The 23256-nt window shown below is 41.7% G+C and overlaps 2 protein-coding genes across 8 annotated transcripts in view; both read right to left on the bottom strand.

Moving 5' to 3' along the window:
- HDAC8 (histone deacetylase 8) overlaps positions 1-14995 on the bottom strand; it is a 199785-nt gene extending 184790 nt beyond the window's left edge. The window contains exons 1-4 of one of the 4 annotated variants that reach the window (XM_046674168.1): positions 14496-14995; positions 13910-13962; positions 11528-11658; positions 9474-9615 (exon numbers count right to left, since the gene is read on the bottom strand). In XM_046674168.1, the coding sequence (XP_046530124.1) occupies positions 9474-9615; positions 11528-11658; positions 13910-13962; positions 14496-14720 (551 nt within the window). In that variant the 5' untranslated portion in view covers positions 14721-14995. The remainder of the gene's footprint in view (positions 1-9473; positions 9616-11527; positions 11659-13909; positions 13963-14495) is intronic. The other 3 variants (XM_046674170.1, XM_046674169.1, XM_046674171.1) reach the window with 3 other exon arrangements.
- Positions 14996-22137: 7142 nt separating this feature from the next.
- Positions 22138-23256, bottom strand: part of PHKA1 (phosphorylase kinase regulatory subunit alpha 1) — a 108949-nt gene continuing 107830 nt past the window's right edge. For all 4 annotated transcript variants that reach the window (XM_046673067.1, XM_046673068.1, XM_046673069.1 and 1 more), the window contains one exon: positions 22138-22647. In XM_046673067.1, coding sequence (XP_046529023.1) covers positions 22474-22647 — 174 coding nt within the window. In that variant the 3' untranslated portion in view covers positions 22138-22473. The remainder of the gene's footprint in view (positions 22648-23256) is intronic.

The following is a 23256-nucleotide window of genomic DNA, read 5'->3' as shown; positions in this document are numbered from 1 at the left end:
CACTCGCCCCATCCTCTCCTGCCTCCTCTGAGGCTTTGCTCCTTTTCTTATCCTTCTCATATTTCCAATATTTCCCTTTCAGCCTACAAATGTTCTTAAATCTCTTAGAACAAACCCAACAAGCTACCCCTCAACCCCTACTTTCCCTTGGCCACTGCCCTTCTCTTTCCTTTCTTTCTCATTCAAACTTTTGGACAGATTAATGTTCCTTTCCTGTCCATTTCCTTAGTTCCTATTCCCATCACTCTCCAGAAAGTTCTCTCGCCAAGGTCATTAATGACTATGTTAATTGCCAAATATGATGGACAGTTTAGTACTTCTCTGGATCGACCCTCACAGCACGCGACAGTGTTGAGAGCTCTTTTCTTCTTTAAACTCTTCTGCTCCCTTGGGATTCAATGGTCCCTTTCTATTTTGATTATCTGGCTAGTCCTGATGGTTGCTTTTCAGCTGAATTCAGTGCTGCCTCTTCCTATACCTGCCCATTACAAGTTGGTGTTGCCTGGGGTTCCAGGCTCTACTTTCTTGTTCTCCTCACACTCTGCCCTTTCCCTAAGTAATCCCGTCCATTTTCATGGTTTGCACCACCACTTTATATACTGGCAACACATCTCTGTTTCTAGCTTCAGCTTCCATCTCCATCTCCAGATCTGGGTAACCAGTTTCCCTGGGTATTACCTCTGCCGCACACCTCTCCCCACTCCTGTTTATTGAGGTAGTATAGTACAGTACAGGGGTTAAGCACACAGGTTGAAGAATCAGACTGCCGGGTTTGAATCTCAATGTGGCCACTTACCAAGCTTGAGCAAGTTGTTTAACCTCTCTGTACTCTTATGTGTAAAAGACATAACAACAGTATCCACTTCTTAATGTAAGAAAGTATAAGACTATATGAAAAAATGCATATAAGGTAGCATCTAGCACATAGCTCAACATATGTTAGCTCTTGTTATTAATTCTTATCTTGTTTGGCACTCCGCTCAAGTAAGCCAGAAATTTAAGTCATCCTCATCTTTCATCTCCTCCCATATCCACTTAATCAGTAATATTGATTTTATCTCTTAAAGCTATCTCAAATCAGCCTTCACCATTCTCCATCCTCCAATCTCACTGCTCTGCTTAGTTCAGTCCTCGTCACTCAGTGGGACTGATGATACCCTATTCATCTCCTATCTCCAGTCTATGCCTCCTGCAACTCGTCCTCTATAACCGCAGTCAGAGCTATTTTCCTAAAACACAAATCTAACCATGTTACTTCCTAACACAATTTGTCAGCGGCCCACCATTTCTTACTGCAGAGTTTTGCAAAATGTGTAGATCCAAATCACTCCTAGAGTTAACACAAAGCGCAGGTTCTGATGCACCGCTCCAAACCTCCCTGAGCCAGATCGCTGAGACCCAGAAATCTGCATTTTTCAGTTGGGTCATTCCAAAATGCACGAAGCCCCTGCTGACCCATTTCCTACTTTTCCACCTCATCTTCCGCCATTATCCACTTTGTACCTTAACCCTCCAGCAATAGTGGACCGCCTGTAGTTCCCCAAATCCGCCAAGCTATTTTACATTGCTCTGCTTTTGCACAGGTGGTTGTGGCCTTCTGAAATGTCCTTCTCCTTGTCTCCCTGGCACACTCCTTTTTATCCCTTGAAGTCTCCTTCACCATAACCTCCTTATTCATAAGTCTTACTTTACTTCTCTACAGCTCCGTTTCTCAACTAGTTTTTCCTTATTGCTCTCCCACCCAAGAAGCCTTTTTAGACACCTTTTCCTAATTGACTTCTCCATAAAATTCTAATATCACAGATAATGTACATCTATGTTACAGTGACCCTTTGGAGGACCATAAACCATGTAAATTTAAGTTTTTGCACTCCCCCCCGAATCAATGTATTTGCTCCCTTAGGGGCAATATTGCCCCTGTTGAGAATGTCCGCTCTGCCGCGGCAGACACTGCCATCCAAACCAGTCTTCTTGAGGGTCCTGTTTGGTTTCGTGATGAATCTTTTCTGATTCTCTTTCTCTCTGTCTGACCATTCCTTCTCAAGACTCCTTTGTAGGCCTTTCTTCTGCCACCTGCCCTGTAAACACTGGCATTCTACATGGCTCAGGATTTGTTCTGTTTTGTTTTCATACTATTCTGTACATGCTTTCCAGATGATTTTTATCTATTTCCGTGGTTTTAATTAACATCTATCATTCTGTTGACTCCCAAATCTGTATCTTCAGGGAAGATGATTCTCCTGAGCTCCGGCCTCTTGCTAGTCCGAGTATGGTCCACAGACTGGCAGCATTTAGTATCACCTGGGGTTTGTTAGAAATGTAGATTCTCAGGTTCCACACTAGACTTCTGAACCGGAACCTGCATTTGAACAAGATCCCCAGGTATTTCATATGCACAGTTAAAGGTTGGGAAGCCCTGGGCTAGACTCTATCACCGGCTCTCTAACAGGTATCTTTAATTAACTGTTCCATAAGCACATCAGTTTTTATCCCCTACTCTTCTTGGTTAATGGTGACATAATTTATTCAGTCATCTACACAAGAAATCTAGATCACTCCTTCCTCATCATTTATATCAAACTGGTTACTATTCCTATCTATTCTAGCTACTAAATGGCTCTTGAATTTATTCCCTCTTCTATGCTCATCACCACTGCTTTCACCTCCTTTTGGGCAGATTATTGCAGTAAGGTCCTAACAGATTTCTCTATCAACAACCCCGCCTCCACCCAATTCATCTGCCGACTCTTGCTAGAATCATATTCCTAAAATGCAAATCTGGGGGGCCGGCCCTGTGGCCGAGTGGTTAAGTTCACGTGCTCTGCTTCGGAGGCCCAGGGTTTCACTGGTTCGGATCCTGGGTGTGGACATGGCGCCGCTCAGCAGGCCATGCTGAGGCGGCGTCCCACATGCCACAACTAGAAGGACCCACAACTAAAAATGTACAACTGTGTATCGAGGGGCTTTCGGAAGAAGATTGGTAACAGTTGTTAGCTCAGGTGCCAATCTTTAAAAAAAAATGCAAATCTGGTCATGTTACCTCCTCCTGGCTAAAGATTCCTTCAGTGATTCCTCACTGTCTAAAGCCAAGGTTCTTTTTTTTTTGAGGAAGATTAGCCCTGAGCTAACTACTGCCAATCCTCCTCTTTTCGCTGAGGAAGACTGGCCCTGAGCTAACATCTGTGCCCATCTTCCTTTACTTTATACGTGGGACGCCTGCCATAGCATGGCTTGCCAAGCGGTGCCATGTCCGCACCCGGGATCTGAACTGTCGAACCCTGGGCCGCTGAGAAGCGGAACATGCGAACTTAACCACTGAGCCACCGGGCTGGCCTCTAAAGCCAATGTTCTTAACCAGGGACCAGGTTACGTGGGCTTTAGGAGATTCTTATACCTTCTGAAACTATAGGGAACAACTGGTGTATGTATATTTTTCTAGGGACAGTGTATACAGATTTCATCAGATTTTCAGAGGGGTCCATGACCAAAATATTTCAATAACCACTGACCTGAAGGATCAAGTCCAAGCTATTTAGCTTGGCATACAAGGACCCTTCATAGCTCCCCTACTTTACCTCCAGACACTTGCCTATAGGAGCCCTTGCTTTCAGCTTTAATTACAGACATGGAAGCTCCCTCAGTTTCACGCCTCTGCCTCTGCACATGCTGTTTCTGGAATTACCCCAAGGTTACATATACGACCAGTAAGTGGTGGAGCCTGGATTTGCACCTAGGTCTTACCTCAAAGTTCACAGTCATTCCACTCTACGGTGGCTTGACATTTTACCTTGTGACCTAGTACACACAAATATATACACTAGAACAGGTTTCATGAAATCCACCTTGATATCAAAAGATGCTGCTTGCAGCCCACCAAATCGACATAATGTTCCATTAATGGGCTGCAAACTTCAGTTTGAAAAACACTGCACTAGACCCTTGCTGATACAGGGGGTTCTCTTTACCAAGAATTTATTATCTTAGCCCCAGCAGTACCAAGGTTTTGAAGTTTCCTTAGGAAAACAAAAGCTGTCATAACATGAAAGCATTAGCTAATGAATTGACCACTCATATCAGTACCCATTTAAACAACCTACTCCTTTAAACACTAGCACCTATCCCTATCCATCTGTTCAATCATTTTATCTCTCATGGATTGTCAGCTATGTCAGCGAGCAGCAATTCAATGCAAATCTATCACAAAGTGAAATTACAAATCCAGTTACAAGATGCAGGATATCATGAAGTCAACACACAAAACTGACAAGGATCTGGCAGACCATTTTACAACTGAAGACGAGAAAATAAATAAGGATAATGATTTTAAAAGTGGTTTAAAAGAGAGTGATTTGAATACCAAATGATTAAGGAGAAGCCCTTGGGAAAACTGACGAAGCCGTTGAATATCTTGGCAAAATCAACCCTCTTAATGATCATGCTGCAGAAGTCTCGCAGGAGGTGAAATGTACCATCTTGAAAGATGATACAATTTTGTTGGAAAAATTAGGCCCAAAACGACAACAATCAATCAATCTTTGATACATTCTTTGTTTGTTGTAAGAATGGCTTAGCATTCAATTTTATTGAAAGAGACAAAATAAACATATTTTAATAGTTTTTAGTTATTCAGACTAGCATATAAGCCTTGCCTCTTCTACTATGACTCTAAAATTTTAGTCCCCCTTTTAAATGGATTCACTAAGTAGCCTTTCACCTGGTACCAAATGCCCTCAAATAGTAAGAAACTCCTGTATACATCTTCATCGCCTCATCACGTGGCATACAGCAGGAGCTTAATAAATGTTTGTTAAATGATTAATTGCAATAGCCTTCTCCTCTGCCTCTAGTCTCATTTCCCTCTGATCCAATCAGCACATTGCCACTCTCTCTCAAATTCTTCAGTAAATACCCAATGGCCCCAGAAAAAAGTCCAACTCCTCAGCATGGCTCACAAAAGTTTCATAATCTGGTCTTGCTCTGTTCGTTCTCACATTCCAGCCACATTTAAGCACTTGTAGTTCTCCAAATGCTCCATACTTTCCCACTGCCGTGCTCTTATTATTCCCTCTGCTTGGAAGTCTCCATCCCCACCAACAGGAAGGCAAACTCCTCCTTCTTCTACCTCGTACGTAACTCTAGCATACTGATCACACTGCGCCTGTATTGTAATTTTCCCACCTTGTTCCAAGCAGTTTTTATTATAAAAAGCTTTATTGATAAAAGCAATATAATCACATTAGAGAAAATACAGGAAAAATATAGAAAACAGAAAAAAAGTGCACGTATATGTATGTGTGTGTACTATACATATATATATCTCTCATAATATCATCCTCACAAAGCCACTGGTATCCTTTTGTTGTAGTTCCTTCTAAGATTTTTTCATATGCATATTTTTTACAAGACTCTAATCAGAGCAAATGTACGATGTTGTAGCTACCCACCCTTTAGAAACAAAGCCGACACTATACAATATACTTTCGCTTTTGTTACGTAGTCATCCTAACCACTATTTACAATGGTTATGTAGTAGCCCATCGAGTGGATACATTGCAATACACTACCTGACCATTCCACTGTTGTTGAATATTTGTCTCCTTCCCTCCCTTTTTTTAACTATTAGAAGAGAGAAATTACCATCTTCATATACGCAGCTTTTCCATATTTTGGATTGGTTTATTTCCTTAGAAGAGATGATCAAAAGTAACAGACGTTATGAGTCAAAGGTCTTTCTTCCTTCAGCTCTAATTTGGGAGGTAGAAAATATATACACATATATACAATGTTTTGATTTCTCTTTGTCTATTATTAGTGATGCTAAACATTTTTCATGTTTGTTTACTACTGGTTTCCTCTTTTGTGAATTGTCTGTCCATCTCTTTTGCCTACTTATCTGAATATTAGTGTTATAAAAAACCATTTAGAATAGTTAAAAATTTTAACTTTGTTGTATTTGCTGTAACTATTTTTTTGCCTCTTTTTATTTTAGTAAAATTTTAGCTGCAAAAGTAATAAAATCTCATCACAGAAATTTGACTAGAGAAACACATTTTTAAAAATCATCAGTAATTCTGCCACCCTAACATAACCACTATTATCATCCTCACTAGTTTTTTTATATGTGTGTGTTTTACAAAGTTGTAATTGCAGTGTGCATACAATTTTAAAATCTGCTTTTCTGTTAACACTAAGTATTTTGCTGAAATGCACTAGTCTTCACAATCATCATTTAAAATAATAGCATAGTATTCCTAGAGTAGATCACCATTTGCTTATTGCTAGACATTCATGTTATTTCTAATTTTTTAAATAAATAACACTGATAAACACTTGCATGCAAATAGTTTTTTCCATATTTTGAATTATTTTCTTAGGGAACATCCTCAGGAGTAGGATTATTAGATAAAAGGGCATTAATACATGTTGGCTACCAAATTGCTTTCTTAAGGGGTTGAACCAAACCATGCTATTACTAGCAAACTGAGTACCATCTTTTTCAATTCTGTTAAAAACAGGCTTAAGAAGAGCTACGTAGTTGTTTTAAGTTTCATTGCTCTGATTAGTAGTGACGAACACTGTCCCATGTTTTCCAGCTGTACTTAAGCTCCTTTGTAAGTCGTCTATTCATGTTCTTTGCCCGTCTTTCTTCTTACACAACATACTGTATGAGTGCCTCAGAAAATATAAACCTATCACACTTTGTCATATTTATGTCAAATATGCCTTTTCAGTCTGTGTTGAGATTTTATTTTTAAAATGGCCATAAAACTTTTAAAAGTTATTTTGGTTTCAAAATTTTGTACAGTCAAATTTGTTGATCTTTCCCTTTGTGAGTCTTTCCTATTGCTTCCTAAGCTTAGAAAACTATTCCCCTTTAGAATTCTAGTTTTTTTAATTTGCTTTTTTATATTTAACTCTTCAATCCAGCTGCCACTTATTTTAGTTTATTATAGGAGCTGAGGGTATAAATGCTACAAGCTGTCACAACACAATTTACTGAATAATCCTTTCCACTCCCATTCGCTTGCTTTATAATAGGCTGAATTCTCATATATTTCAGTCTCTTTGGAGAATGTAGTAAAACATCACCTGTCTAATCTTATACCGGTGGCACCGGTGCTTTCATTATTCAACTTTTGTATATTTATAGCATTAGTCCCTCATTATTCTTCTTTTCCAGAATTTTCTTTGAAAATCACTCTCCTTTAGCTTTCAAATACAACTATTTGCTGTTTTACCTCTAAGACATGAATTTCTTGAGGGCAGAATTGGCTTATTTCCTTAGAATAGACTGCAAAGGATGATAGTACTGGGTCGACAGGTACGAATGTTTTCCCTACTCTTTTAACACTTATTTCCAAAGTTTTCAAAAAGAATGTGCCAATTTCACTGTAATCCTACCAGCACCTGGATATTCTGAAGTGAAGATTTATTTTTCAAAATTGATAGGGGAAAAAATATACCATGCTTCAATTTCTATATGTCTGTTTATTAGTGAGGATAAACATTTGCTTGGCATGGAGTAGGTGCTTAATCAATGCATGCTGAATGAATAAATGGCATGTATGGGTCTGTACATGTATTTGGAGATGGAGAGGTTTAAACAAATATTGTGTTTATAACAGATAAGTGCTGGCTAGATGCAAGTTTGCAGGCTCAATGCTTGTGGTCCATCTACAGGGAGGTTCCAGAGGTGCCAAGAACCCCCTGGAATTTGGACCTGAATTGGAGCAATCTCTAGAGAGTCTCTGTAATTTATATGCACCACAGGTGTGTCTGTTTCCAGGCAGGATCAGCTGAAAGCTGTCTGAAACAGTCAAGATAATGGCGTGTGGGTATGCCCACACCTACACATAGTCCAGGAGCAGCCAGGATTTGGCTCAAGATAGGATGTGCTTCCTTTGGTGGCAAAACAGTGATAAGAAGTGTCAGGTAACTGGGTATTCTTCTGGAAACTGGCCCAGGCCCTAGCAGACCTTAAGCAGTGAACTTAAATAAATAAGATCCTCCAGTACCACAGGCAGAAACTAGATCTGACCTGTAGAACCAGGCATTTTCCATGAAACCACACTACTTTTCTTCTCCACCTGCTAAGTACAAGAGGGCATACAAGTCCTTGGTTCAGAGAAGCTTGTTTTTCCCCTTTCATCTGCAGCTTGAAGGAGAAAGGGTCATTTTGTTCTCCCAGGGATCACTGTCTTTACTTTGAGTTCTTTTAATAGAATAAAAGCCAACAAAAGGCAGGTTGCTTCTCTTTGTTTTTAAGACCATGTAAAACTCACTACTAACCACTGGTTTCTTTTGTTCCTTTGCCTCAGTAGGAAATTCTAGTAGTAAACTTTCTCCAGGACTTTCTTGGTCATGAAATCTGTCGATTTGATGAAAAAAATTCCATGTTATTACCTTAACCTGCATACGCTGAAATTGTGCTCAAAGTTTTACTCTGAAAAGATAAAGTGCTGTTTTGTCTAGACTCAACGGAAAAGTACCAAGGTCATGGCCGATAGCATGAGCAGTTGGTGTGTGAATGACACATCAGCAGTTACTACCACTGCCAGTTCATTTCATTCACACAGCACATTGATAAATTCAGAGTTTTGAAAATCCTTTTCCTTCAACATGTATTAAGCACCAGAGACATATCAAGCAAGATGCCAAATGCTGAATGAGGCCCAGCAGTCCTTTTCAGACACAGAGTACAGCTGTTTGAAATGTTAACACAAAACTTCAAGAAGACTTTTCCTCTAACGCCAAGCAGCACCTAAGAACAGCTATTTCATAAGCCCGTTCTCCTTAGAGTGACACCTAACTCTTGGTTGTCACTTTCCTTAGAGATGGCAACATAAGCCTCCTCGATTCTTCAGCCTCTTGTTTTAAATCTATTCTCATCAATTCTCCACCTATTTGAAAATCTGTTTGCCACTTCTTTTAAGAACTTGCTCTAAAATTCACTTCTTCCAAGACTTCCATGATTAATTTCTCTCTACTGCTAAATCTCTTCAGCTCATACATGTATTCAATTGGTACCAAAATTGATGTTGCTCTCTAATTATTCTAGTTTTTTAATGTTTCTAGAGTATAAGTCCCTTGAAGACAGAGCAATTTCCAGAACGCTGAAAAGAGATTTAGAGATTGCCTAATTATATCCTTTGCCCTGCCCATTTTCCTGAAGAAGAAACTGAGGCCTAGAGAGGTTAATCTGCACAAGTCAGTTAGCCAAGTTTGCAGGAAAGCTAGGCGTAGAGCCCAGGTGTCCCGACTTTCAATTATGCGCTTCCACCATATTACGTTACCTTCTCCTATTTCACTTCTATCTCTTCAGAATACACACACACACACACACACACACACACACACACACGCACGCATACACAAATCTCTCAATAAATGCCAATACAATAAGCATAAGAGTTTACATAACTGAGAAACTGACTCAAGGAAAGAGGCAGAAAGCAGAAAGGTCATTTTCTTACTTCTTTGCATGATGCCACCCTCCGGACCAGTTAATCGCTACTTTGCACATTCCATCAATCAGGCATTGGGCAGCTGTGATTGTAGCCCCTCCTACAGCTGCTGCATAGTCAAATATCCCTTCAGTGGCTGGGCAGTCATAACCTTCAGGGAAACAGTGGAAGAGCTTGTTAAAAGATGAATTGGAGAAAGAAGAGGTGTAATATTGTGATTTATAATAAAAAATACATATTTGGTCTTCATCCCATTTTTGGGAGAGCTCCTAAAACTCTTGGAATTTCCTCAGTGATGAGAATGATAAAAGTGTCTTTGTTTTGTTAATCAGGTGACTTGTGGACCCCACGTAAGGTGGTGGGGGGCTTGGGGTAGGGGAGTGGTTGCCAGTAGAGTCCCTCATGTGATTAGAGGATTGGAACTTTCAGTCCCACCCCCTGACCTCCTGTGAGGGGAGAGGAGCTGGAGATTGAGCTCAATCACCAATGGCTAATGATTTAATCAATCATGCCAATGTAATGAAGCCTCCATAAAAACTCAGAAGGGGCGCCAGCCCGGTGGTGCAGCGGTTAAGTGCCCACGTTCCACTTTGGCGGCCTGGGCTTTGCTGGTTTGGATCCTGGGTACATACATGGCACCGCTTGGGAAGCCATGCTGTGGCAGGCGTCCCACATATAAAGTAGAGGAAGATGGGCACGGATGTTAGCTCAGGGCCAGTCTTCCTCAGCGAAAAGAGGAGGATTGGCAGCAGTTAGCTCAGGGCTAATCTTCCTCAAAATAAAAACAAACAAAAAAACTCAGAAAGACAGGGTTCTGAGAGCTTCGGAGAAGGTGAACACATGGAGATTTGGAGAGAGTGGCAGGCCTAGTGAGGGCATCGAAGCTCCACGTCCCTTCCCATATGCATCTCTTTCATCTGGCTGTTCCTGAATTAGATCCTTTTATAATTAACCAGTAATCTAGGGAGTAAATGGGTTTCCTGAGTTCTGTGAGCCACTCTAGCAAATTAATTGAACCCAAGAAGGGGGTCATGGGAACTTTTGATTTACAGCCTGTTGGTCAGGAGTACAGATAACAATCGGGATTTGAAATTGTCATCCTAAGTTGGAGGGGATTGTTGGAACATCCAATTTGTAGCCAGTCAGTCAGAAGCACAGGTAACAACCTGGGCTTGCAACTGGCATCTGAAGTGGAGAGCGCTCTTGTGGGGCTGAGGCCCCTACCTGTGGAATTTGGTGCTCTCTCCAGGTAGATAGTGTCAGAATTGAGTTGAATTGTAGGACACTCAGCTGGTGTCCTGAACACTACTTCATGGTATGAGGGGAAACCCCCCTCCACACATTGGAATTGGGTCCAGAACTCTTAGGAGGAATAGGTTGAGGTGTGACAACATTTCCTACCAAAAAGCAACTGTGCTAACAACAGCTCCAAATGAAAGATAAACATCTCCAATGTTGGGGAAAGGATCTTTTAACGTGTTAGAGCTAGAAAGGCTAAACTTTCAAGATTAACTAGTCATATCTTACAGATGGAGAAATCGAGCCCTGAGAGGCTATAGGTCTTATCTGTGGTCACACAGAGCCAGGCCTGGGACCCAGGTCTCTTGACACCCCCCGGCCCCCACCCAGTCCCATGTTCTACTAAACCGTGCTCTTTCTCTAGACTATCCTATTAACTGCTTAGTTTTTAAAAATGCAGCTATTTAGTGAGAAATAAGGTAGAAAACTTAGCCAGAACATAAATCTGTACTCAAGTTAAAATATAAGGTCACAAGACAGTTAAATGAGTACACATACAGTCAGACCTGACCTGGGCACTGCTATTAGGGCCTAAGCAACTGAAAGGTTTTCCTTCATCTGATCCATCACTCAGTTTTGCTCAACTCATGTGGTTTGCTTGTTAAGTGAGATACACGTGGCTAAACTAAGAGATTAAGATTGTGGTTAACACTTAGTTCTTAATTAAAAAGTATTAGAGACCATCTTGGGAGTTATAAAAGATGAAGCAGTTCCGACCTATAGATGGAGTTTTATCTCCCATCGTCGCCCGGTAGTGACTTTACCTAGCCCATATTCTATGGAGTCTGGATGATCGTCATCTCCTTCTTGGCTGACTTTCTGGAGATGCTGCAGATAGGCATCGGTGTGGAAGGTGGCCATTTCCTCCATGGAGGCCACTTTGGGCTTAACTATCCTAATAATAACAGAGAACAAAGAGAGGTGAGTGAGTCAGACCCAGAGCATGCCAGAAGCTGGAAGCAGGAGCCAGTAGTCTGAGCAGAAAATACAACTCCAGCTTCTGGTTCCAGAGGGCTGAAGGAACATGTTCTGTCCCTCCACGGCACTATAGTCTTCACTTCCTCACGTTAATAAGGGGTGAGAGGATAGATTTTTCCCTTGCATTTATAGGTAGGTAAAAAAAAAAAGTGACTAATCATATTTAAGTTAAATAATCAGGTATTGGACAAACTTTACCCTGTGAGTTACAACTTTCATGACAAACCAGTAGGCAGAGACATTTTCATTTGAATCAGTTCCTAAGTGGGCCATATAATCCTCTCAGCTATATTTTTACTTTAATGGGTAGTTGTATTGTCATGAATTTTGAATTTGGAGTCAGAGAACTGGGTTCCTGTCCTAACTCTGCACTTCCCAGTTCTACAACCTCAGGTAAGTTGCCTGTTCTGTAGTTCAGTTTCCTCATGTGTACAGTAGGAAGATCTCATGGAACTTACATGAAGACTAAATGATAACATACGTGAAAATGCTTTATGGATAACTATCATTATTATTAAGATTAAAGGATAAAAACATAGGCAACCCAAAACATAAAAGTTTCTATACTTGGCCCCGAGCATCTGCCTTGGAGAGGAAGTAGAGAAGGGGCGAACAGGTTGGAACTGGGCTTCACTCAGAGGTGCTCAAGCACCTCCTCACAAGAAATGACAACCAGGAGTGACTGAGAGACTACAGGGCACTAAGCTGCCAACTGGACTCAGCACCTCTAACCTCTAGCTGCCTAGTCCCCATTTCCTCTTCCTGACTCCGCCACTGCCACTACTGCTCTTGAGCCCTCACCACTCAAAGGGCAGTCTCTGGACCAGCAGCAGCATCACCTGGGAGCTCGTTAGGCAGAACTTCAGCCTCACCTCAGACCTACTGAATCCGAATTTGTATCTTCAGAGGGTGATTCATATGTACGCACATTCAAGTTGGGAGAGCAATGACCTAGGCCACAGGGAGGCAGTACTGTTTTTTTTATGTTTGCTGAATGGGAACACGGAAATGAGCTTCTTGTGAATTAATTTGACGATAGAGGCTACTACAATCACCAAGCAGGCCAGAAGAATCCTATGGTCCAGCCTCAAAAATTAAATATACATAGCCAAAATCCAAGGACTCTTGCTTCTTCTTCAGGAAAACACATCTACACCCTCAGAAGTGACAAATCTGCCCATTCAAATAAAGATTTCACAGTTTCCTGGACCATGTTTCCCAGCCCCAAGAGCTCCCCTCTCTAGCAGCCTTCCTCTGATTTAACAAATACTTACGGGGAGCCTCCCTACTTAACTGGAAGGACACTGCACAGTTTTGCTTTGCCTTGATTTCTTGTTTGTCTTAAAGTAATTTTTGAAAGGTTAAATAACTTTAATGGAAGCCATGTAGTTTTTATGTGTACCAAATATATAGGTCAAAAAATGGCTGAAAAACATTCGTAAAGAAGGTACTCACTAAATGATTTTGTTAATAACAAGTATAAAATGTGAACACCTATTCCATTACCTTCTGGGAGATAAACAAAGCATACATACCACACTAGCTGGCATGGACAGACACTCACTTATTTGGCCAGAAAATGTCATCAATATTACTACAAGTGGCAGGTCATAATATTTACCCTTATAATGACAAATGGCAAGTTCATTTTTCTAAAGAAGCACGTAGTTCCGTGCTGAGTTCTGGCCTCCTCCTAGGAGTTGGCTTTGGTCTTGACTTGTCTCCAGGCTCACTCATTAAAGGTTGCTGGTGGGGATGGGGTGTCTGAAAGTCTTAAGTTGAACCCACACTCTCAGATCTGGCTTAGAAAAAAAAAAACCCAAACCAGAACACCTCCCAGCTGAACACCTTTTTTTCTATCAGACAGGTTTTAGTACCCAAACGTACTCACCTCAAAATCTCCACAAAGCACCTCCCTAGGATACTTTCTCTCCCAGAGATAAAGTTCTGTTTCTAATGGATCTGAACTGCCTCACGTATTTTTTTCAAGTTTTCTTAATTCTTCAAGAGCTTTTTCTAGGTTACAGGCAGATTACAAACACGGTGAATTACAAAAAGCTTTAAAAAGAGGACCATTCTCTCCGTTATCAACCCCACTGTGAAGCAGGATATTAAGGCTATGAACACCTAGGTTCAGGGCTCTGTTCACAAAAGACAGGACAGCTTACCTCATTTGCTTATGCAGTGCATATGCTTCAATCAAAGAATGTACCATACTGGCCTAAAAACGTCAGCAAAAAAGAAAAAAGAGGCAGAAAATAGTCTCTCAAATGTTTTATTCAGAGAAATCCCGTCGACTTCATCATCCTGAACAAAGGAACTAACTTTTAGCTCCCCTCCCTTCTTTTTACTTAACAGTTACAATGCACTTTAGACAATATAGATACAAAGTATCTAAATCGCTAAAGCGAACGCTACCGGGCCTTACGGAGGTCATGGAACACTTTTCTCCTTCAGCTTCTTCTCCACGACTTCAGAGATCCCTTGCCATAAAGACACCAGCCCCTCAGTGCCATTCCCTCCCCCGCACCCCTCCCCCTCCCCCCGTCCGTTGGACACCCCGCTGATAAATGCTGCGCTCTCAGAAACTATAAGGGAACACTTCCTCCATCACCTGGGAGAGCTGACCCAGTTTCTGCTGAAGATTTCCCCCAGCCCAGTATCCTCTCCGCTTCCTAACGCCCTCCGGTCCACCGGCCCCCACCCCCACCCCCACCCCAAAAGCCCACGGTCTTTCATCCCAACCTCTCTTACCCGTTTGGGGACTTTGGCCAGGGAGTCGCATATGCTGACATACTCGGGACTGTAGATGTAAACCGGGGGCAGCGACTGCCCACTGTCTGCCGGTTCCTCCGGCTCCTCCATCTTCCACTTCCAGCCGTGCCGGAGCCACCGTCCGGATCCGGCTTTTTTTGGACTCAGCCCGAGCTCCGGTTCCTGCTCCTCTGATCGGCCGCAGCGGTGCTCCCTGGTCAACATTCCCTCCTATTCTTGAGATCGCCGGAGACACTGTCCCCACTCTCCATCCAACTGGAGGAATGCATGGGCCTTCCCAGGTCAGAATCCCTTCATTTAGTGACCACAGTTCAAAAACGCGAGGTCGGCAGATATAAATGCCCAAAGAGCTGCCAATTACGATCGATATTTTACAGCACAAATAAGCACGGTCAAAACTAACCATCCTTGTTGCCCTACGGGACCATTTGAGATCAGGTCAGACCAGCTTCAGAGCATGCTGGGAGATGTAGTTTCAAGGGGTTTGAGTAGCGGAAGAACTGGGGCTAATTAGCCGCGAATTTGAGTTTTAGCGCTAAAAAAAAAAAAAAAAAAAAAAGAGGCAGCCTTAACTCCTTATGAATTGTTTCAATCTGCAAATACGCCCACATAACTATTTAAAGACGGATACAATGTAGCCAACAAGAGCCCGGCACCACTTAGCTACGTCAGATGGGCTTTTGGGTGGGGGACTAATTGATGGTACAAACGTTTTGAAAAGTTTACACAGTAAATTCTGCACCGCAAGTTTAGCTAACTGCTTTTCATCGTTAATTATCCAAGTCCATATAAGAATTACCAATCTCAATAATTTACTCTGGCAAAGCTGATAGCACTTTCCCAAGAGCCTGGCTGGTACGCTGGAAATTGCTTGGCAGATTCCAATGAAGCAATGATGTCAGATTACTCCTTGAAAATTCATGTGGTGTACGGGTGTAAGCAGATACTTTCAGCGATATTTGGACATTGCAGCTCCTCTTCTCTCCCTCCTTTTACTTCTGCAGCTATACAAGGGTCAGGGAAATATTTTACGTTTAGTGTGCCTGAAACAGTTTTAGAATTACCATCAGTATTTCCAGGCTCCTGCAGCCTCTATGATCTGATGCAAGCTGGCCAATGCGCAAGCCCCCACCTCTCACATCAACTTGGACAGACCTACTAACACCCCTCAGACAATCCAATATCCTTAACCTTCTTTAAAATCTCGCTTGCTTTTTACTCTTTAAACATTTATTGAGCATTGTGATATGCACTTGGATATATTATCTCATTTCATTCTTACAAGTCCTATGAAGGAGGTTGTAATATACCCATTTTACAGATGCAGTTTAGAGAGAGAAAATAACTGTTCAAAATCACACACTTAACAAGCAGAAAAGTAGGAACTCAAAACCAGTTCTGCCTGACACTAAAGCCTTTGAATATTCCCTCGATTCCTCCAGGATGACTTTGTGTTAAATCTAACCTTGTTCAATCTTCCATTTAGTATTCCCTCAACAGTATTCTGGAAATTTTTTTTCCCCTATGATGTGTTCTTTAACTAGAATGTAAGCTCTTATGCTTCTTTTATATCTTCCCATAGCAACTAGTTCAAAGCTCTGCAATTATTCAGTCATTTATCAAACATTTATCCGACATTAACTAGTGTACAGCACAGCTGAGGAGTCAATCCTCAAGAAGAATTACAACCTGATCTCTGCTCTCAGGGAATTTGCATTCTTGTAGAGATGAAACTAATACACAAGAAACTATATGCAATGCAGAGTCAGATAATGAATGTAGGACGCTTAGATTACTGGATAAATAAGCATTAAGTACTTAATAACCAGTACTTAGTAAATGGCAACTAGGATTCTTACTTGGTGGCATTTGAGAGGGTCCTACTGGATGGACAGGAGTTTACTTGGTGAAGATGGGAGCCAGAGGAGGGCACGCTGACTAGAATCAACAGGATAAGCAAAAACAAAAAGGAGGGGCCGGCCCGTGTGGGTTCGCACGCTCCGCTTTGGCGGCCCGGGGTTTTGCAGGTTCGGACCCTGGGCGCGCCACGCACATGGCACCGCTCATCAAGCCATGCTAGGGCAGCGTCCCATATGCCACAGCTACAAGGATCCACAACTAAAAAAACATACAGCTGGGGCTGGCCCCGTGGCCGAGTGGTTAAGTTCGCGCGCTCCGCTGCAGGCGGCCCAGTGTTTCGTTGGTTTGAATCCTGGGCGCCGACATGGCACTGCTCATCAAACCACGCTGAGGCAGCGTCCCACATGCCACAACTAGAAGGACCCACAACGAAGAATGTACAACTATGTACCGGGGGGCTTTGGGGAGAAAAAGGAAAAAATAAAATATTTAAAAAAAAAATCCCCCCAAAAACCATACAGCTAGGTACCGGGCTTTGGGCGCTTTGGGTAGAAAAAGAAAAAATAAAATCTTTAGGAAAAAAAAAACAAAAAGGAGAACATTTCTAGTCTGGTTTAGCTGAAGGGGCCAGATCATGAAGGGTTTTGAATGCCAGGCTAAAGAGAACAGACTTCATCCTGTGGGAAATGGGGAGATAATCAAACAGAAATCTTTTTAAAAAAGATCTACAGCAGTGATGTGTAGGAAAGATTACCTATTGACAGGTTAGAGGCAGTGAGGGTGCTGCAATGGGCCAGATAAGAAGCAATGGTGATAAACTAGGGCAGGGTCAGTGGGAACAGAGAGGGAGAAACACTGCACAGGGTCCGTCCCATAGGACTCCCTTAGTACTTGAATATTGGTGAGAGAGAGGGAGATGGAAGAGAGTCACTGAAAATTCTTAAATTTAAAGTCTGGGTGAAGAGAAGGCTAGCAGTATCACTATAAGGAAGAGGGAAATGAGCAGGAGGAACTCATAGGGTAAAGCAGAATGGACATGAGTCTGATTTTAAAAGTGTTAAAAGTGTTGAGTTTCATAAATCAATGGGTTAAGCAAGTGCTTAACCCATTCCCCCTCCCCCCCCCCCCCCCCCACAAAGAAGAGATAGCTAAAGTCATAAGAGTGGCTGAGATAGACAAGGGAACACGGCTTTCTCCACTGGGATGTCTAATAGTCATGTCTAACTTAACATTTTCAAACCAAACTCCTGATTTCCCCATCCAAGTCTTTTCTGTCCCTTCCCCATCTTTCATAGCTCAGTAAAAATACCTACATCTATCCAGTTGCTTAAGCCAGAAAGAATTATTTATATTCCTTCACGCCCAAATCCAGTCCATCAGCAATTTCCATGGGTTCCACCTCTAAGGCATAAATACATCTACTTCTCTCCCTCCACACCACCACCACTCCAGTCTTGGTCCTGTCATCTCTCAGCAGGACTTTCTTTAATATCTGACTGGTCTCTACTTCCACTCTTGCTGACCTGCAATTCATTCTTTTTGCAGCCGCCAGAGTGAGCTTCTAAAAAAAATGTAAATCAGATCACATCACTTTTTTTGTTGGGGGTGAGGAAGATTGGCTCTGAGCTAACATCCATTGCCAATCTTCCTCTTTTGGCTTGAGGAAGATTGTCCTTGAGCTAACATCTGTGCCGGTCTTCCTCTATTTTGTATGTGGGATGCCGCCACAGCGTGGCTTGATGAGCAGTGTGTAGGTCCGTGCCTGGAATCTGAACCTGTGAACCCCGGGCCACCCAAGTGGAGTGTGCAAACTTAACCACTATACCACCGATCTGGCCCCTCATGTCACTTTTTAAAACCTGCCCCATACCACGGTGAGAATTTCTGAGCTAGGAAAAAGAGTGTAATTTTTTTAGAATGTCTGTTTGTGGGGGTTAGGAGGAGAAAAAATGCCAGAAAGAAGACAAAAAAAGGAATAGTTGAGTGAGAACAAGTATAGTACAGTTTCACAGAAATGGAGGGATGAGAAGGTTACAAGAAGGGAGAGGTAGTAACAATGTCATGTTTTGCAAAAGGGTCAAAGACCCCTTTTTGCCATTAGGAGCTTCCTGGCGTTCTATGAAAAAATAAAAGGTAGAGGAGGAAGCCAGATTGCACGGGGTTAAAGAGTGAAGCCATCACTGTCAGGTGTAGCTTCCTTTTTGAAGTAATTTGATTGTGAAAGGAAGGAGCTAGTATATCAGCCTGGGGGGATGTGAGAGCCCAGGAATGTTTTTTAGGATAAGAGAGAAATGCACAAGTTTATAGACAGAGGAGAAAGAGTCTATGGGCCTGTAGGAATTGACCGGAAGGCAAGATTGTGACGGGTTGGCAACATAAGGAGGTAAAGGGACTTGTCCTGGGCTTTCATGGATAGGCAGTGGAAGGAAGAGAGCAGGATAAAACTGGCCACTGACACCCTAAAATCTGGACTCCAAATTAGATGATGTGAAAATGGATTGTTCTATGTGTTCTCTTAGATCTAGCAACAGGTAGCTGAACACTTCAACACATGAGCATTGCTTCTAAACTGGAAACAGTAGCCTAATTTGGCACGCAATGTGGCAAGATGATTCAACTGTGGAGAAAGATAAATTGTTGCAAGAGGCTCTGAAATTGCCAGCATATTCCTGAAGCAAATCCCCCAGGGAGGCTGGATCCTTGTTCATGATTAACAGGACATGTTACATGTGACAAACTATGCTACAGATCCCTAACCTCAATTTTCCACATGCTTAATCCCCACTGAAGTTGGGAAGAAAGCCCTTCCCAAAGCACTAGATTTGCAGTCAGAGGACTTGAAGTCAGAGCCTCACCTGTACTGAACAGACTGGTCCTTATCTTCACACCACTGCCTAATGTCTTTTCCTTGGAGAATGTCATTGTCGAGAATGGGAACTCCAGATAGACTGCTTGGGCTCAAATTCCAACTCTACCACTTACTAGCTGTGGTCTTGAACAATTTGCTTAAATACTCAGTGCCTCAGTTCCCTCATCTGTAAGATGGGGATGACAACAGTATCTATATCACTTGATGATTGTGAAGATAGAATAAGATGGTCTATGCCAAGTGCCTGTACAACAATGTCTGGCATTTAGTAAGCACTCAAATATTGATTATTTGTTTTAAGAGCTATTATGCCAAATATTCCTTAATTTGGGGGAAAATCTCCCCCCACTGTTATCCTCACTCCCACATCACTATTGCAAGAGTGCAGCTAGTGGTTTGAGAACAGGTCCTTGGCTTTCAGGCCTAGCCTTAAAAGAAATCAGATTTCTGCTAAATATAGGGCAACTATATCACCCAAACTGGGACACTTTGGAGAATGATAGAGAGTGGTATTAATAATTATGCCAGGACAACAGGCAAAAATGGGGACTGTCCTGGGCAAACCAAGACCAAAGGCCACTCAAGTTCACTAGGAAATGAAGACTAAATGTGAAAAACACTGTATCTATCTCCACTGCATTAGTACAGGTACTAGGTATTTGGTAAGTGCAAAAAGGGATGGTAGAGGTTTTTTGAGCTGTGGCTGAGAAAAACATCTTTTGCCTCACCAGCTGCATAAAATTCCCAGAATGCAGTAAAACCTAATTAACCAGGATGGGGCTGTAGAGACTGTTCATCCTTGCTGGATAAACTCTTGTTACACAAAAGGCTAATGAGTAGTATAAGCAGGATCCTGCCAAATATTTATAATACTTTGGAGAACAAACTGTTGTTAAGTATCCTCCAGTAGTGCAGAAGCACCATTTGCACACAACTGCAATGCTGAGTAAAACTCAGTCTTACTCATTCATTAGAACAGCTTCCCTAAAGATGTCAACAAGCCTGTTTGAATTTAGTGAACCTAGTTTGAGCAGGTATGTATTTGAATGAGGAAACTGCATTTCTTTACATATATTATATAACATTATATAATGTATAATATATGATTTATATATTAATATTGTTCTACTTTGACCCAATTAATGAGCTTCGACTGTACTGTATAACTGGAGTATGTAAAACAGCCATGAAATAAACTCCAATCACAAAAACACAAAGTTTTACTCAGTGGCACCAGACATGATTTAATTGGAAATTCTAATTTTTTATTCTATTTTCAAAACATAAGTGCTTTTAAAAAAAGTCCAACATGTCTTTTAGTATCACATGCTTAAAATGAACAAAATATGAATTAAGTTTTCTAAAAAGTTGCTTTAAAAGTGAAATAGCATTGTATGGGAAGCATAGTGATTGACAACTTAGTAAACCCAGAGAAATGCAGCCATCAGTGTCATTTTATGCAAATTTGCATGGAAGGGAGTGGTGGCTTTCCCCTGTGGCACTCCCTGTGGTTGGGGTAAACTTGCAGCCAGTGAAAAGACAAACAGTTTCAGGACAGGTTGTAAATTATCTTTATAAGTGACCAGAAAATCAGAAAGCTACTTACTGTGTGTTTTCATTTGCTCTAAGAGAGATATTGAAAAGGCTGACCATCCTCTCTTCGTTTCCAGTGTCTGTTTCCTATCACTCTACTATGCTCACTTACTCACATGACCTCATAAGATTGTCACTGGCCCTGTAAGAATTGTCTAGGGAGTCCACCAGCCCGATCCCCATTCTTGGAGAAAAATTTGAGGGAAAGGAGGTGATTGAAGCAGGAAGTTATCTAAGTGCAAACAGGGAAATTAATAGAGTCTTTATACACAAATCAGGAGAAGAAAAGTGCTATGGACTGAATGTTTGTGCCACACTCACCTCCCTGCCACCCCCCACCCCAGAACACTCATATTTACCTACTCAGTCTGTCAAATGTAGATACAGCTAGATATACAAACATATCAAAGTACTTACATTCAGAAAAATCCCATGTATGCTTAGATACACACACAAATGCAGGTGTTTACAAGAAACAGATATATGCCCACAGATACCAAGATATACATAGATATGAACACTAGAATCAGGAAGTGAAAATGTAAGTGAGAGAGTTTAAGAATAGATGGGAGGGCAGGGAGTTGGCGGGGGGTGGTTGGATGCTGTAGAAAGTGAATAGGTGAGTGAGACAGAGACCAGGTGAGCACAAGGAAGGAGTGCTCAGTAAAGTAGCTATAGAGCAGACTGCTGGGTTCCTGTCTGACAAAGATGGAGGCTTCAATTATTCCCTGTATTGTGTGTTGGCCTGCTCTTCAGAGGCAAGGAGAGGGTGCACAAAGTGCTCTTCAGGGCGCTAACCCACCTGACTCCCCCTCTGCTTCCTCGCTGTAAGACACTACCTAGGCATCTTCTCTTCTTCCCCCTTCTCTGGAATTGGGCTCCTGGCTCCATTTCTCTGGATTATTCTGCATTTTCTGCTACAAACACATCTCTGAGCAGTAGCCATCTTCATAAAATGTGATTTCAAGTGTTAAATACTTAAATATACACACTGCACTTGCATTTTTCGATATTTCACCAAAGGGAGAGTAGGAATTACGTGTGCAGATACAGAGAAGGCAAAAGCAGAGACAATAATTTTACACAGAAAGGAGTTCATCACTCAGTGTGAGGCAACATGTGAGTAAAGAAGGGAACCAGGATCCAGTACTCTCTTCTAAGAAAAGGCACTTAGAATAAAATATTTCCAATTTATAGCAGCATAAAATCCAACAATTTAGGGTTTACTCACTTAAAATAATGTCCCAAAGCACCCACCACTCAGTCACACAATGAAACCACACATAAGAAAAACCAAACTTTAGGAATAAGTTATTATTAATACCTGCTCCCCAAACAGGAGTTAGAAAACTAAGTTGGTAACAGATCTAGAGAATAAAAACACATGCAAACTTTTATGAGCCATGAGAGAATTAAGGCCCACGATGAAGTGCCTGGGTGAGCATATGCCTCCAGGCAAGGGTTCACTTCTTCCAAAGCAGTTAGTTTATCAGAAAAGTTCGCTCGTCTTGAGAGAGATGGGATGGAAAGGGGCAGGGTGGGAGTGATCAGGTCATTGCATTTCAGTTCCATGCACAATCAACCAAGGCAGGAACAAGCTGTCAAAAAGCTCCCAGCAGCCAGGGCCCAAAGGCCTCATTGCATGGCACAGATGCTGTGGGGCAGGAACTCCTGAACGTAGGTGGCGGCTGCCTTGGAGAGGTAGGTCATGGTGCCAAATCTGCCACTGGGTGCACTGTCATACAGGAGAGTACAGATGCCAGACGCAGGATCCTTTGCCAACATGATATCATCTGCACCGAGGGTTTTCTGTTTGGTATTCAAGGGTGGGGGAACACAGGGGAAAGGAAAAATTACTAATCCTACTAATTGAAGTCCTGATTAGGATAACTCAGAGCCTTCTCCCCATCACCAGCTAGTTGGATCTTAGGCTATTTAGCTAGGAAGGGATCGGAGCTATACACAAAACAGTGAATATGAGTTTCTATACATGCATTTTTCACTAGATCCCCAAATCATATTAAATTATTTTTAAAGTTTAATCATTTAGAATATTTGAAAGTCAAATATAATAATTAAATGAGTCGTGCCTGTTAAGAGTCAAATGTTAATACTTACAAATCAACCTAGAGCGACTTTGGTCTGAATCTTTCTAGTGCTACTGATTTCAGCGTGTATTATTTTATTTTGTATTTGATCGTTATTTCTTTCTAAGTTGACTTAATTCAAGTGGACCATTAGCTTTCCAAGTTAGAGTCTATGCCTGAAAGGGATCACATTTTCTGATACAAGGACTAACAGCAATCCTGAAAATTTAAAATTAGGAATTAGGACTGTCTTAGAAAATCCAGGATGCTTTTAATTTCTTTTGCAGTCCCCCTCAGTGCCTAATGGAATGAAACACCTATTACATGTTTT

The sequence above is a fragment of the Equus quagga genome, chromosome 10, assembly GCF_021613505.1.
Source record: "Equus quagga isolate Etosha38 chromosome 10, UCLA_HA_Equagga_1.0, whole genome shotgun sequence".
Taxonomy (NCBI): Eukaryota; Metazoa; Chordata; class Mammalia; order Perissodactyla; family Equidae; genus Equus; species Equus quagga.
This window is presented reverse-complemented; position numbering and strand designations above follow the sequence as displayed.